Source organism: Tachysurus fulvidraco, chromosome 18 (assembly GCF_022655615.1).
Source record: "Tachysurus fulvidraco isolate hzauxx_2018 chromosome 18, HZAU_PFXX_2.0, whole genome shotgun sequence".
Taxonomy (NCBI): Eukaryota; Metazoa; Chordata; class Actinopteri; order Siluriformes; family Bagridae; genus Tachysurus; species Tachysurus fulvidraco.
Window position 1 is genome coordinate 6,834,593 of NC_062535.1, and position 16,166 is coordinate 6,850,758.

The window sequence follows — 16,166 nt, forward strand, 5'->3', positions numbered from 1 at the left end:
AGAGAGAGAGAGAGAGATTGTGTATGTATCTGTGTGTAGGACAGAGAGAGAACAGATTAGGGAGGTTTGGCTGATAGAAACTGTTGTCTGGTGTTTGGACTCTTTGGCTGTAACGGATTGACTCCCGGAATCTTGCCGCAGAGCCATGACTCTGACCCGCAGAGAGCGTCTTCTGTCGGGCTCCATGTTAATCCTGCTGTTGGTCGCCAGCTCCTCCGAGTGTAAGTACATGGATACGAGCTTCTAACCGTTAACGGTAGTTAGTGACCTACTGAAGGACCCTCAGTGTTGTTGACACCCCATCCTGCTGTTTATTCATCTGTTTCAGTGTCCTTGTCGCCTGAGGAAGCGAACCAGGTTTTACGGAGACACCGGAGAGCGAACCAGGTTTTTGAGGAAACCAAACAAGGGCATTTGGAGAGGGAATGTGTGGAGGAGCTGTGCAGCAAAGAGGAGGCGAGAGAAGTGTTTGAAAACGACCCTGAAACGGTACAACGGCTTTTTTTTTATCATAATGATTACAACTGCAGCATGTTAGCAATGTCGATTTAACGTCCTTGAATAAAAGGTGACCCAGCAAAACGGACTGGGATAAAGTGTCGTGATAAATCAGTATGGATCTGCTAACCGTCTAGCTTCTTCGTAGGACTCGTTAGACTCGATTCTTAAACGAGTCGAGTCCGCGATCCTAAAACGAGTCGAGTCTTCTATCTTCCTAAACCGAGCCGAGTCCTCGATTCTCCTAAAACGAGCCGGGCCCTCGATCTTACTAAAACGAGCCGAGTCCTCGATCCTAAAACGAGTCGAGTCCTCGTTTCGAATCGTTTCCATTCATTTTAAACGTGCACACATGACGCAAAAGATTTAAAACAATGTAGAAAATCTGTTTTGCATTTAATTAATATTGCAGTGTTCGTTTCATAAGATATCTTTCGCTTTACTGTTGTATTTATTATGTGGAATCGACTCCACAACAGAATTAGAGTCGACACTATAATGATTTGAACAGTTCTAGGTACTTGAGCATTGGAATGACAGCCTTGGACCCTTTTCACAGAAAATGTTAATAATGCTGCACATTTTCCATGCCCTAGTTTTACATACTGTTGACATATGCAGCTATATGTCATAACTTTCCATGAGCCTGCAAAGCAATAGGCAATGTTACCAAATGAATGTGTTGAAGAGTTTAGCACTGATTTTAACATTTTGAATATTTTCCTCTTTATATTTTTTTCCCTTATCGTTTCCATATTCACTTAACATCAGACCGGTATTCTTACAGTGTACAGGGTGCCAATATTATTACCATTAGTATTTTTTCTCTGCAGACAGTCATTCTCTCTGTAGCCCTTATATGTGATTTTATGTAAATGCATTTTTTTTAAAAGTTGTAAAATGCCGCCTGCATCATTAAAGTGTGGAAGTAGGTTATTATACAAATGATACACACATCTATCTGTGAGCTGATTGGCTCAGAGTGACCTTTAAAAATACAGTACCATGCTGACATAATAATGCAGTTCTTTTGGAGCTTCAGGTTACACAAGTACTTTATGTATGACACGAGCAGAATTATACCTACTTTTATCCTGTAAGATAAATACACAGTGCTTTTATTACTGTGACTATAATATTTAAGGTATGTTGTGTGACCCTTGAGAGGAGGAGATAAGTGCAAATAAGTCCAGGCAAATAAGTATGCGCTGTATAGCAGGGAGTAGAAATGAGGCAGAATGGATAAATAGGGTGTTGGTTAATGCTGTGAACCTGTGTGTGTGTGTGTGTGGGTGTGCAGGGATGAAATCCGTGGGATGTGCCCATTGCTCGTACAGTGTCCAAGTGGAGATCTCTGTATTATTCATTGTGTAGTTGTGGAATCTGAATCTGACTCAGCAGAATTCTGACTGCAGCTTTCAGACTGCAGCAGCTTCAAAATTGAACCAGTTTCTCGATAACCTGCAGCTGCTGAATGAAGCACACGTTCAGTAAAGTGCACTTCCTTATCTATCATTATTGCCTACACATACACTCATTCAGTAAGGAGAGCAGATCTGTGGATAACGGTGTCAAATGAATTGAACTGATCTGTGGCTGCAGTAAATGGAAAGACAAAAAGAGAGACATCTGTTATAGATATAGTAAAATGGATCAGCCATAACATTAAACCCACCTGTCTAATAATGTGTAGATCCCCTCTGATCTACACATGAAGTCCTGTAAGATGTGAGGTGGATCGTACTTGTTTGTTCTGCACGTCCCACAGGTGCTTGCAAGGTGGAGGCCAAGTCAACACCTTGAACTCTCCTTGAACAGAAAGTATTACCCTACTGAACGAGACCACTGACTGAAGGTGTGTACTTGGTCTGTAACAATGTTTAAGTGGTACGTGTCAAATTAACATTCACATGAATGCCAGGACCTAAGGTTTCCCAGCATAACATTGCCCAGAGCATCACACCGCCACAGTCGGCTTGCTTTCCTCCCTCACTGCGTCCCGGTGTCATCTTTTCTGCAGCTAACAGCACACACTCGCCCTGACGTCCACAGACCAACCAGCCCACCTTCTTCCATCGCTCCATGGTCCAGTTCTTATGCATATCTGCCCACTGTAGGAACTTCTAATTGTGTGCACAGTCAGCATGGGCACTCTGACCAGTCTGCAATTACACAGCAATCTACAATCCACCGTGTTGCAACACCTTTCTCTCATAGCCGGCGACCTTTCAGCTATCTGTGCTACAGTAGCTGTACTGTGGGATCGGACCAGATGAGTTAGTCTTGCCCTTCCTGTGACCCATTCATCGGTACAGCACTTGTCCTTCCTTGGACCATTGTGGTAGGTAGTAACCACTGCGTACTGGGAACAGCCCAGAAGAGCTGCAGTTTTGAAGATGCTCTGGCCCAGTTGTGTATTTGTGTAATTTTTCATTCACAAAAAGTCACTCAGATCCCAACACTTGTCCATTTTTTTTAGTGCTTCCATCACATCCACGTTGAGAACTGACTGTTTACCTGCTGCCTGATACATCTCAACCTCGGTGACAGGCGCCATAAATAATCTAAGTTATTCATGTCACCTGTTGGTGATTTTTAATGTGTTATGGCTGACCGTGTATGTAATGAGACTGGTGACTTTCTGAGAAATACATCAGAGTCCCAAGGAAGAGAGTTGTGCAGCTTGGCCACACCCCATACCTCTGCAGTGTGTGTACGTTTGATCCGTTTCCAGAGACTCGTTCTACACAATGTAACTGGTTCCTGGTACAAACAGATTAGAAGATACTCGGGTCTAACGTGTTGTGGCAGGACGGTGAGATTAAAGACGAGTTCAGAGCAGAATAATTGCATCACATCTTCCAGCTCAGAGTGTGGAGATATAATGAGACAATGATAAACAGTTTCGATTAATCCATTTATAATAAAGCATTGCATAATATGTTTACTTTGTAATGACAAGATGGCGTAAAAAAAGCCTATTTGCACAAGTAATTGAGAGTCTGTTGTCATCACACTGCCTAATCACAGCTCTTGCTCTTCTTTTTCAGGACTATTTCTACCCCAAGTATTTAGGTAAGTTCTGAATTTGTCCGAACTTCACACGAGAGACTTTCGTGAACATCATAAAGTTTACACAGACTTCTGCCGGAAGGCGCTAACGGCGTTCTCCTGTGTCTTCAGCATGTTGGGATACATTTTCACTCAAGAAGAAGGAAGACCTGGTGACCTGCGTCCACAGTGAGTGAACCTGTTTGTCCATCTCACCTAATCTGCTGTCTTGCTTGTATTTCTAGGTATTTTAAAAGAAAAGCACTCTCCTTTTCGTCCTAATGTATGCTGTCTGCCTGTGTGCTGCATTGCAGTAGTTTTTAAAGGAGCAGATAACAGTTTGTTCTGCAGTTTTGTATATTAGTAATGATCTGTATACGATTAGTAAATAATTGTGGGCATCGCAGTGTCCTCAAGCTGCTCCTGGCTTGTGTGTGTGTGTGTGTGTGTGTGTGTGTGTGTGTGTGTGTGTGTGCAAGCACATGATGTGATGTGATGTGAGCTGGTTGCATTGATGCATTCTGGAGGCTCGTCCTTCACCATGAGCTTCCGCTGAATCAGAGGTAGCAATGTGCCAGCTCAGAATACTCGCTCCTATTGGTCAGTCCAGGATCCCTGAGTCAGTAACTGTGACGCTGTGACTCTGCAATGCTCTCTCTCTCTCTCTCTCTTTCTCTCTCCCCCCTCTTTCTCCCTCTGTCCTCCTCTCTCTCTCCCTGCCTCTCTCTCTCTCTCTCTCTCTCTCTCTCTCTCCCTGCCTCTCTCTCTCCCTCCCTGCCTCTCTCTCTCTCCCTCCCTGCCCCCCCCTCTCTCTCCCTCCCTGCCCCCCCCCTCTCTCTCCCTCCCTGCCCCCCCCACTCTCTCTCCCTCCCTGCCCCCCCCTCTCTCTCTCCCTCCCTGCCCCCCCCTCTCCCTCCCTCCCTCCCCCTCTCTCTCTCCCTCCCTGCCCCCCCCTCTCTCCCTCCCTGCCCCCCCCTCTCTCTCCCTCTCTCTCTCCCTCTCTCTCCCTCCCTCTCTGTCGCTCTCTCTCTCCTCCCTCCCTCCCCCCCTCTCTCTCTCTCCCTCCCTCCCTCCCTCTCTCTCTCTCCCTCCCTCCCTGCCCCCCCCGCCTCTCTCTCTCTCCCTCCCTCCCTTCCTCCCCCCCCCGCCTCTCTCATCTCTCCCTCCTGCCCCCTCTCTCATCTCTCTCCCTCCCTTCCCCTCTCTCTCTCTCTCCCGCCCTGCCCCCTCTCTCTCTCTCTCTCTCTCTCTCTCCTGCCCCTCTCTCTCTCCTCTCCTCCCCTCTCTCTCTCTCTGCCTCCCTCCCGTCCCTCTCTCCTCTCCTCCCTCCCTGCCTCCCCCCCTCTCTCCCTCCCTGCCTCCCCCCCTCTCTCCCTCCCTGCCTCCCCCCCTCTCTCCCTCCCTGGCCCCCCCTCTCTCCCTTCCCGTCCCGGCCCCCCCCCTCTTCTCCCTCCCCTTCCCCACCCCCCTCTCTCCTCTCCCTTCCTCCCCCCCTCTCCTCCCTCCCGTGCCATCCCCCCCTTCGCTCCCTCCCTTGCCTCTCCACCTTCTCTCCCCCCCTCTCTCCCCCTGTCTCTCCTCACATCCCGTTCCCCGTCCCCTCTCGTCTCCGTACCTTCCGTCCCCCCTCTCTCTCCTGCCCTCCTGCCATCTCTCTCTCTCTCCCCTTCCCTGCTCTCTTCTCTCTCGTATCCTGCCCTCCCTCTTGCCTCTCCTCTCTCTCTCTCTCTCTCTCTCTCTCTCTCTCTCTCTGACTCTCTCTCTCTCTCTCTCTCCCTCCCTGCCTCTCTCTCTCTCTCCCTCCCTGCCTCTCTCTCTCTCTCCCTCCCTGCCTCTCTCTCTCTCTCCCTCCCTGCCTCTCTCTCTCCCTGCCTCTCCCTGCCTCTCCCTCTCTCCCTCCCTCTCCCTCTCTCTGTCCCCCTCCCCCCTCTCTCACACTCACACTCACTCTCTCACTCTTCCCCTCACACTCTCTCTCCCCCTCTCTCCCCTCTCCACCCCCCTCTCTCCCTCTCACTCTCTCTCTCTCGCTCACTCTCTCTCTCTCCCCCTCACACTCTCACTTTTCATTGTACTCAACTGCACCCACACTCTCTCAGCTTTGCCCTGACATGTCTGGACTTAGCGTAGTGAGATTTTATCAGCAGATGGTTTAGAGACTACAGCAAAAGGAAACTGAAATATGATATTAAGAATTTTGTAAACTAAGATGTGGAACAGATTGTCCAGAGCTGTACTGTAGGTGGTGGACGTTTGGTTAGTAAATAACTCGTGAGAAAGAAGAGAGCGAAAAAGAAAACAGATTTGTGTTTTTGACCCTGAATAACCAATCTAACATTCTGGCCTCTGGCCAACTCTCTGTCTCTGTCTTTCTTTCTCTCTCTATCTCTCTATCTGTCTCTCTTTCTCATTCTCACACAGACATTCCAGACCAGTGCTCCCCTAATCCTTGTCATCACATAGGGACGGTGCGCTGTGAGGACAAAAAGGGTGAATTTCATTGTCACTGCTTCACAGGGTGGACTGGCCTCAGGTGTGAAAATGGTAAGACTCTTTTTTTTTCATCATCTTTCAGTCCATACAGCACCATTCAGCATTACATCACACAAGACATTCTACTGAAGGACATCCTTTTTTTGTTTCTTATATCTAATCTATTTAGAGAATTAGGAATGTCTATTATTAGATGCAGGTGGATTGGGACCGTGCTCGCCGTGTCCTCTTCTGCCGCTATGACACGGCATGACTCTGCATATTTCCTTTCGTTGTCTAAGATGTCCCACTTGTCCCTTCTACCGGTTTACAAGGTCATGTTCTAGCGTTCAGAGTGACCACGATCTTTGTGGTTCGGGTAAAAAAAGGAGATAATCTGTAAGACCCATTCGTATGGTGCCGTAAGACGAAGAACAAAATAAATGGAGTGAAAGGTCGTAGTGAAAATGTTCTATGCTTTCAGCTGAGATTAAATACAGTGCTGAGTGGAGCATTAACACAGGAACAGTGGGAGCCAGTTATCCACTGCATGTCTGAAAGCCTCTCCTAGCTGCACTGTTCTGTCCCTCTTTCACTTCTTTTCACCTCGTGCGCCTTTAAATCAGAAGTAGGACGTACATCACTATGGCGAGGACGCAGCAGGTCGGTGACACGGCGTGCTTCGAGTCTAATAAATATGCAGCTGTTGTTTCATGAGCAGTTTGATATTCCACAGTGCAATATTACGATAAAGAGCCAGTTAATATTTGATAAGTAAGATATCAACATTATCAGTATCTGCTCACAGTGCCATCTGATATGAGTTTAGTTTTTCTGAAACTAAAAACTTTTTTTTTCCCTATACTTTACTTTTCTGATTGTTTTTCAGATTTTGGAAGTGATCCAAATAAAGTCTAGCTAACACACAAGATCCAAAGCAAGGCACTCTTTTTCAATAGCTTCCTTCCTGTTTGAAATACACTTTGTGTGTTGTTATCTGTCCATCACACCGGTGTGCTTATTAAACGCCCCTTTCCAGCACTGTGGGAATTACGTTCTAACAGACGCAGCTCCTCCAGGCTAAATTACTGAATACACTAGATTATGGAGCATATGTGTGTATTCAGGCAAATAGCAATAGGCCAGATGTGAAATCTGTGTTTCGGTTCACCTTAAAGGTGTTCACTGGGGTTGAGAAAAGGACTAAAGTACAAGAAATGTACAGGATGTTTAAGTTCTTCCACTCTAGCTTTGGTAAACCATGGAACCATGGAGTCTTCTCGGGTCTAAAGAAATGTACCAGACCCGAATCACCTTTTACCCGAACCCGACGTGCATCATTTATTTATTTTTTTAAGAAAGACCCGACCCGAGACAAAACCCGAAAAAATTAGACCCGAGTCCGACCCGACCCGACGCCATTTTGTTTTTTTAACCCGACTGGACCCGAATGTTGCGTAACTCTACACTAAAGTAACTGCTACAGAGTGGATTCAAAATTGATTGACAGGTCTGTTTCAACGAAAATGAGCTTACCGCCAGCCACACGATGTCACAAGCCACATGTCACAAGTGGTCTTGGCAAACAGAGGAGAGGTTGGAAAAAGACTCGAGTCGATGCACACACACATGAGATACAGTAGTTCGGGTCTTCTCGGGTCCGTTCAGTAAAAACACATTCATTTTAAATTACCCGAGACTCGATGCCGCTATTATTATACCCGACCCGTGTCCGAGGTACACGTGACACTTTTAGACCCGAACCCGCTCGGGTCTCGGGTCGGGCCTCGGGTTTTCGGATTTAAGTGGTCCCGTGAAGACCTCTACATGGAGCTGCTCATGGAGCTCACTTTGTGCACAGGAGATTTGGCATGCTGGGACGAGCCTTTTATTTACAGTCCACAGAGATTTGATGGCATAGAAAAGAGTAACAAGGACTAGACTTGTTGTCGGTGGAGGCATCTATAACTACAGTGGATTTATCTACGGGTCGAGGAAATTTAAAATGTGACCTATTCATAGTCCCTCAAATCACTTTCGCAGCTCTGAGTCAGCCATCAGAAAGAAGGGAAAGAAACTGTGCCCTAAACACGGGGAGAAAAGAGTATCTGCAGCGCACACACACACACACACACACACACACATCCACCATGACTCATTCACCTAGCAGTGTGGAATGACAAGTAGATCAAAACAGGAGGGAAAACGTCAGCTGAGGAAAAGCCAGTCATTTTGTGCCAGTCATCTACACGTTTTAAATACGCTTTAAATCCAACACGGGGAAATGACTTTCTGCACTTTCAGACGAGGGGAAAATGTGAGACATTTTGCACCACCACAATGTGTCACTGTGTCACTGAGTTTTCTTAATCCAACCCATTCAGCTGGACCGTGGCATTCAAACTGAATCCTGCCCGTATGTCTGTGACTGACTCGTCATCGTCGGTTCATCATCTCCTTCTCTGATTGGCAGATGTAAACGAATGCAGTAAAGAAAATGGGAAATGTGATCACGAGTGCAGTAATTCGGTGGGAAGTTACCACTGTTCCTGTCGCGATGGTTACAGGCTGTCTGACCGCCACCGCTGTCTGGGTAAGTCAAATGTACAGATAAAACAAACCCACTCCAAACACAGTACTGAAAGTGCAAATAAAAAAATCTTCATGCATCGTTTTTGTTCTCACAACAAACTCATAACACGTTTTTAAATTATTTATTCTTTCTTTCAAATTCCGACGGATCGTAAGGTGCGGATTACGTTTCTATAACAGCGGCGCTGGCAGTCGCGTATAAAATAAACCTGGGATTCACAAAACGTACATCAAGTCTTATACGTTTGAACCCGATCTATTAAAGTTTACTTTAGTTAGTCTTCTTATGTGTCAGTTACACAGTGAAAAGCAACGAATAGGAAACCAACGGTTGTTTTTTATTTATTTATTTATTTTAATCGCAGAATTTTCACAAATACCAAATTTCCTACACCATGTAAATAAATACAAGCTTTAACTGCCGATCACAAGCTTACTTACTAAAGCTGCCTTCATGTGCTACTGGAATTATCAGAGATACGAGTTTACCCACTAGGAAATTGCACACGAATGGCCCGTCAAGTTGTAATTACGACCTGAGATGAGACCTAAACGTTCCACATGATGTAGGAAAGTACAGTCTGTGTTCAGCACTTACTGGCAGGTTTTGCTGATCTATCTAAAAGCAGGAGAACATGACGCACTCGTATTCACGTCATAGAATAGAAGGAGTGAAGGATTTCTTTTTGTAACATAGATATTACAGCAAAGTGAATTTCTTCCTTTGCATATCCTGACTTTGGAGGTTGGGGTCAGAGCACAGGGTCAGACTTGATACAGCATCACTGGGGCCGTGAGGAGAGTGTTATGGGCCTTGCTCAAGGGCCCAACAGGGCCCGTACTGTGGCTTGAACCCCGATCCTCTAATCAACAACCCAGAGCCTTAACCAATCGAGAAATGAGACGTAGGGTCATTCTAACAGCACGTGAAGGCAGCATAAGAAGTCTTTTTATTTGTATTTTTTTCAGCATGGTTAAATTTAAGGTGATCGTAAAATTATAGATCGTTTTCTCCTCGTCCTGTTCCAGACGTGGACGAGTGCGTAGACGTTCCTGGTGCGTGTGGCACTGCGCAGTGCAGGAATCAGCTAGGACATTACGAGTGCCTGTGTGACGCTGGCTACGTCTACAATAACGAGACCAAGACCTGCGACGGTGCGTCAGATCTCTGTTGTACACACTAACGCTTAACCAACCCAACAGATAAAATGTTCCCAAAGGTAAGACGTACTAAATATCTACTGACTCGGTACAGTTCTGAGCATCAGCTATCAGCCTTATGACCAGCACAGACTAACCCACACATTATCCACAATCAAATCGTCATGCTGTGGCATTTCCGGTGAAGTATTTTACAGCAGGATTAATGTGGTTCTGTTGTAGTTTATTTTTTCTGTTGTCCCATGCTCGTGTCCTCCATAACAATATTCTAAGATTGCAATGTCTTTCTGTCAGGGACTTGGGTATGACCTCACAAGCTGTAACCCTGGCAATGTACCGTATCGTTTTCTGTGTTAAGGTTCTTAAAAACGTTCACGCCGCCGCTTTTCCGGCTCAGCTTATTACCATACGTGGTTAAAGGCCGAGCGAACACTTCAGACAGTTTTGTTTTGCTTGTACACACATGCTGTCTAGAGAGAAGTGACTTCTTCTGTTCTCTTCCTGTCGGGTAGACGTGGATGAATGTGAATCACCTGTGTGTGAGGAGCAGTGTGTCAACACGCCTGGGAGTTTCCGTTGCTACTGTGACGGCAGACAGGGCAAGAAGCTGAGGCACGACCTGCGACACTGTGAGGTAATGAACAGGTTTGATTCATCTTCCATACAGGAAACATTTTATTGCTGTGCACATTTTACTCCTATATAGCGGTGGTGCCCTGCAAAATATTAAGGAACGACGAATACTTCTGCTCTTTGCTTACTCTTATACACAATCTCTCTCTAGCATATCCAGCCTTGTCTGGAGTTGAACATGAAGAGAAACGCTCGCTCTCTGTACCTGGGCCGGATGTTCAGCGGAGTTCCTGTGGTCAAGCTACGCTTCAGACGCCTGGTTCAGACTGGGTGAGCACAACCATGCTTTATGAAGCTCGTCTCTTGGGATAAGACAGTTTTATTACAGCTGAAGGACAGACTTTGCTACTTCCAAACCAAACATGTGAATAGTGTAAACAGCACCATACAGTTTGTACTTCCCTGTTTTGATCTGTTACAGTAGCTCGTCTGTTTTATCCAGCACTCACGTTTACATACACAGCGTTTGGCAGAGACTCACTCTCTCTCTCTCCCTCTCCCTCACTCTCTCTCTCTCCCCCTCACTCTCTCTCTCACTCTCTCTCCCTCTCCCACCTCCTCTCTACCTCTCTACATCTCTCTCATCTCGCTCGACTCGCTCTCTCTCTCCGGTCTCTCATCTCTCGTCCCTTCTCGTCTCCTCTCTCTCATCTCTACTCCCTCCTCGTGTCTCTCACTCTCCCTCTCCTCTCTCTCTGCTCGACTCTTACTCGTCTCTCGCGTCTCCTCGGTCACCTCCTCTCTCATGCTCTCTACTCTCTCTCTCTCTCTCTCAGCGTCAACATCTCGTACTCATCTCCTGCCCCATCTCGCTCGTCCTCTCTCGCTCTTCCTCTCTCTCATCCTCTCTCATCTCTCCATCTCGCTCTCACTCTCTCTCCCTCTCCTCAAGAGACGTCTCTAAGCCTCTCTCTTCCCACTCTGCGGGATCGCTCTCTCGCCTCTCTCTCCGTCTCGCTCTCTCTCCTCTCAACTCTCTCTCGTGCTCACTCTCTCGCTCTCTCTCCATCCTCTCTTCTCCTCTCTCCTCCCTCTCGCCTCTGTCGCGTCTCTGTCCCTCTCGTCTCCTCTCGGTCTCTCGACTCTCTCTCTCTCCACCTCCTCTCCTCTTCTCTCTCTCGCTCATCCCTCAAACGTCGTGCTCCGATCTCTCTCTCTCTCTCCTCTCCTCGCTCTCTCTCTCTCTCCAACTCTCTCTTCTCTCCCGACTCTCTCATCTCCTCCTCCCTCACTCTCTCTCTCTCCCTCCCCGCTCTCGTCTCTCCGCCTCTCCTCCTCTCTCTCTCTCTCGCTCTCTCTGCCTCTCGCGTCCTCTCCTGCGCATCTCTCTTCTTCTCATCCTCTCCGGTCCTCGCACGTCTCCGTCTCTCATCCCTCACTCTCATCGCTCACTCTCTCTCTCTCTCTCTCTCCCTCTCTCCTCGCTCTCCTCTCCTCCTCCTCCCCTCTCCTCTCCCTCGAGCGCTCTCTCTCGCTCTCTCTCTCGCATCTTCTCTCTCTCGTCTCTCCTCCATCAGCCTGCTCTCTCTGAGGGGACCCTCTCTCTCGCTCGGCTCTGCTTCCCATCCCTCTACTCCTCTCTCCTCTCCTCTCCTCCTTCTCTCTCTTCCCTCCTCCTCCTCCTCCTCTCCTCTCCCCTCTCCCCTCCTCTCTCTCCTCTCCTCTCCGCTCTCTCTCTCCTCCCCTCCTCCTCCCTCTCTTCCTCTCTCCTCTCCCTCTCTCTCTCTCGCTCCCTCTCCTCCCTCCTCTCTCTCCCCTCTCCTCTCCTCTCCTTCTCTCCCCCTCCCTCTCTCTCTCCTCTCCCTCTCTCCCTCCCTCCCTCCTCTCTACTTCCCCTCCCCTCTCCTCTCTCTCTACCTCTTCTCCCTCCCTCCTCCTCTCTCCTCTCTCTCTCCTCTCTCTCCTCTCCCTCCTCTCTCTCCTCTCCTCTCTCTCCCTCTCTCTCTCTCCTCTCCCTCTCCTCCCTCTCCTCTCTCTCCTCCCTCTCTCTCTCTCCCTCTCTCTCTCTCCTCTCTCTCTCTCTCTGCTCTCTCCCCTGCCACTCTCCTCTTCGTCTCCCTCTCTCTCCTCTCCCCTCCTCACTCTCTCCCTCCCTCTTCTCTCTCTCTCCCCTCTCTTCCTCTCTCTCCCGCTCTCTCTCCTCCTCTCCCCTCCCTCGTCTCTCTGTCCTCTACTCTCCGGTGCCTCTTCTCTCAGCGTGTCTTCTGCTCCTCATCCCCTCATCTCTACTCACTCTCTCCTCTCGCTCTCGCCTCCCATCTTTTCCTCTCTCTCTCTCCCTCACCCTCTCTCTCTTTCTCTCCTCACTCTCAGCCCCCTCCTCCCTCCTCTCTCTCTCTCCTCCCTCCCTCTCCCCCCTCACTCTCGATTCTCCTGCTCTCCCTCACTCTCTCTCTCTGCCCTCCCTCTCCCCTTCCCCCCCTCGGCCTCTCTCTCTCTCTCTCTCTCTTCCCTCCCCCTCGCCCCGGCTCTACTGCTCTCCTCCTCCCCCATTCAAACTCCCACTCAAACTCTCCCCTCCCCCCGCTCTCCCCTCACACTCTCGCCCCTCACGCCCCGTCCTCTCATGTCGACTCTTCTCCTTTCCGACACCCCTCACGAAATCCCTCACTCTCTCTCAGATCCCCCATCCCCCCCCCTCCCTCTACTCCGATCCCCCTCCCCATCCTCACTCTCTCTCTCCCCCTCACTCACACTCTCTCTCTCCCCCTCACTCACTCACTCTCTCTCTCCCCCTCACTCACTCACTCTCTCTCTCCCCCTCACTCACTCGACCTCCCTCACTCTCTCCCATCCTTCCGGTACTCTCCGCCCCTTCTCCGGTCCACTCTCCCTCTCCCATAACTCACTCTTCCGCCCTTCTATCCCATCATACTGCCATCGATCCGCCATTGTCTCAGCCTGCTCGCCCGCACACGGTGGATCACTGAAGGTCTCAGCTCACTTTCTCGCCCACCCGCCCCTCAAAGGAGTGTGGCTATTCCGCTCGGTCACTCACATTAGATCCACAGAAACCGATCGGGACTCACATCTGTGCGTGGGGGAGCCACGGGTTCTGCAAAACTTCTCACATCTCCCGTTCCTTCCCGCCCCCTGTCTAACGCCACCCGGAATTCTTCCCCCGCGTCGTCCCTCACGGGGGCTCTCACCCCCTCCGCGTCTCCCCCTGACCCCCCCCTCCCCTGCCCTCACTCCCGTGTCCCCCCCCCACGGTAAAGGCCCTTAGACCTCCCTCTCCCTCTCCCCCTCAACCTCCCTCACCTCTGCCTCGCCCTCCTCCCGTTAACCGCGTCCTCTTCTCGCTCTCTCCTCCCCTCACATCCGTCTCAGACTCGGTTCAATCCCCTTAACTAGTCAAGTCGGGTCCTCTCGCCTCTTCTCAGAGTCCCTCTCTCACTCTCGTCACTACTCTCTCGAGGTCGCCCCTCACCGTCCTCTCCTTCCCTCTCAGTCTCGTTATCAATAAACTCTCTCTCAGTCTCCTCCCCCCCCTCCCGCCGAGGCAGTTCTCCTCCCGGTCTCTCAGCCCCGAGAGCTATGACTCCTCGTCGGCTCAACAGCTCTCCCGGTCCTCAGAGCGATCATAATCCTACCCGATCGCACGAGATAAATCACATCCCCAATCGCGAAGGGCACACGAAATCTCACTCAGCGCCTTTTCTGAGGAACAGGGGTATCTCAGTACACGACTCCGTCTTCACCCTCCTTCTCGCCCCCTTAAGGAGTCACTCACTCGCTCCTCCCCCCTCACTACTCACCTCCTCCCTCTCCCCCTCATCACATCTCTCACCTCCCTCCTTCCCCCTCACTCACTCACTCACTCCACGATCTCTCTCCCCCCCTCACCTCTCTCCCCCCCCTCACTCCCTCTCGTCTCTCACTCTCTCTCTCTCTCCTCCCTCCCCCCCTCTCACCCCGCCTCTCTCTCCTCTCCCCCCCCCCCTCTCTCTCTCTCTCTCCCCCTTCCCTCTCTCTCTCTCCCCCTCACTCACTCTCTCTCTCCACCTCACACTCCCCCCCCTCTCCCCCTCACTCTCTCTCTCTCCCTCACTCTCTCCCTCTCCCTTCGCCCCCCCTCTCTCGGTGTTCCCTTCCAGCTTCACAGCAGAGTTTGACCTGAGGACATATGACACTGAAGGAGTTATCTTCTTTGCCGGTGGTCACTTAAACAGCTCCTGGATCGTACTGGCGATCCACCACGGGAGACTAGAGCTGCAGCTGAAATACGGAGCTGTGAGCAGGGTGACCAGAAGCGGCCCTTTGGTTAACGACGGGCAGTGGCACAAGGTGAGCGAACACTGAGGGCGCTTTCAGTTTATTTCTGAATAAACCATGATGCCTAGTTATCATACCAGATATACACAAACCACAATATTAGTATTATTTTTTTTCCGAATACATTTTAATCCTATGGGGAAAAGTGCATTAGCAGTAGGACACGAATATACTAAGACTTAAAATCAGTCATCATGCAAATATGACTTCGTGTCTCTGTCCATCTCTCTGCCAGATCTCAGTAGAAGAGCAGGGGCGGAGCCTTGTGATAAAGATCGACAGGGAGGCAGTGATGAAGATCGCAGTGAATGGAGATCTTTTTACTCTGAAGAAAGGCATACACGAGCTCAACCTCACCGTGGGAGGAGTTCCCTTTAAAGAGGACGGACTGCTCAACAAGGCAAGGAGAAGTTATTCATCACTTTTTTTTTTGTTCTTGCTATTTCTCACTTTAAATATTTCACACAGACGTAGAATTAGGACTCGCATTCGATTATTTTCAAACCGAGCAGTGATTCCGTCTGAAGACACTTTCAGACACTTCAGACCTTCTTCCCGAAACATCCTTCCTCATACGAGTGATTCGCTTTAACACCTCAGTGTGGAGACACTTTTACTTTCTTCTTTAGTTGTTACAGTTTAAAAGTGGCACGTTTCACTTTCTTGGCCTGCAAATGTGCCGGCAATCACAAGACGACTTTATTTGTCATGTCACAGCTCAGTGAAATTCTTTTCTCCACATATGCCAGCTTGTTAGGAGCCTGTGTTCAGAGTAGGGCTGGAAATTTTTCAAGGCTGGAAACTTTCCATGGGAATTAACAGGAATATGTGGAAATAAACTGGGAATTTTTAAAAAATGCAGAGTTGCCTATAACAAGGAACTTAAATGTAGTTAAAAAAAATCTTGCAGCATAATTTTGTTTAAAACAACAATAATGCAATTTAAGTCAAATTTGTACCCTGCATTTCTCGGTCACTTGCACACAGCTTACTGGAGGGCCATTGAGGCCAAACCCCCTGCAGGTACTTGCATTCTTCCATAACATGCACAGTAACCTTTATTTTAGGGTCATTTAACTAGTTGATATTAGCATGAATATTAATAGAATATTGGCTATTTATTAGTATTTATTAGGCACATATTAATGCCTTATTCTGCATGACCTTATTCTGCATTCTTAATTGTACCCAACACCTAAACTTAATAACTACCTTACTAACTCTTAATAAGCAGTAAATTAGGAGTGTTATGACCAAACAAATGTTTATTTATGTTTGTTTAGATATAGTTAATATAAAGTTCCCTATTTTCCAAACAATTCCCATAAATAAATAGAATATTTATAAATAAATAAATAAATAGAATAGAATAGAATAGAATAGAATAGAATAGAATAGAATATTTCCAAAATTCCCCAGATTAAGTTCCCCTGAAAAAGTTTCCGGAAATTTACCAGAAGTTTACCGGAAACTTTCCGCCCCTT

At 48.5% G+C, this 16,166-nt stretch overlaps 1 protein-coding gene across 2 annotated transcripts in view; it reads left to right on the plus strand.

The window, feature by feature from the left end:
- The window catches only part of gas6 (growth arrest-specific 6), a 20,559-nt gene continuing 4,393 nt past the window's right edge, over positions 1–16,166 (plus strand). For both annotated transcript variants that reach the window (XM_027156160.2, XM_027156161.2), the window contains exons 1-11: positions 1–221; positions 329–489; positions 3,549–3,573; positions 3,682–3,738; positions 5,971–6,093; positions 8,495–8,614; positions 9,643–9,768; positions 10,287–10,408; positions 10,559–10,677; positions 14,505–14,694; positions 14,918–15,082. In XM_027156160.2, coding sequence (XP_027011961.2) covers positions 146–221; positions 329–489; positions 3,549–3,573; positions 3,682–3,738; positions 5,971–6,093; positions 8,495–8,614; positions 9,643–9,768; positions 10,287–10,408; positions 10,559–10,677; positions 14,505–14,694; positions 14,918–15,082 — 1,284 coding nt within the window. In that variant the 5' untranslated portion in view covers positions 1–145. The remainder of the gene's footprint in view (positions 222–328; positions 490–3,548; positions 3,574–3,681; positions 3,739–5,970; positions 6,094–8,494; positions 8,615–9,642; positions 9,769–10,286; positions 10,409–10,558; positions 10,678–14,504; positions 14,695–14,917; positions 15,083–16,166) is intronic.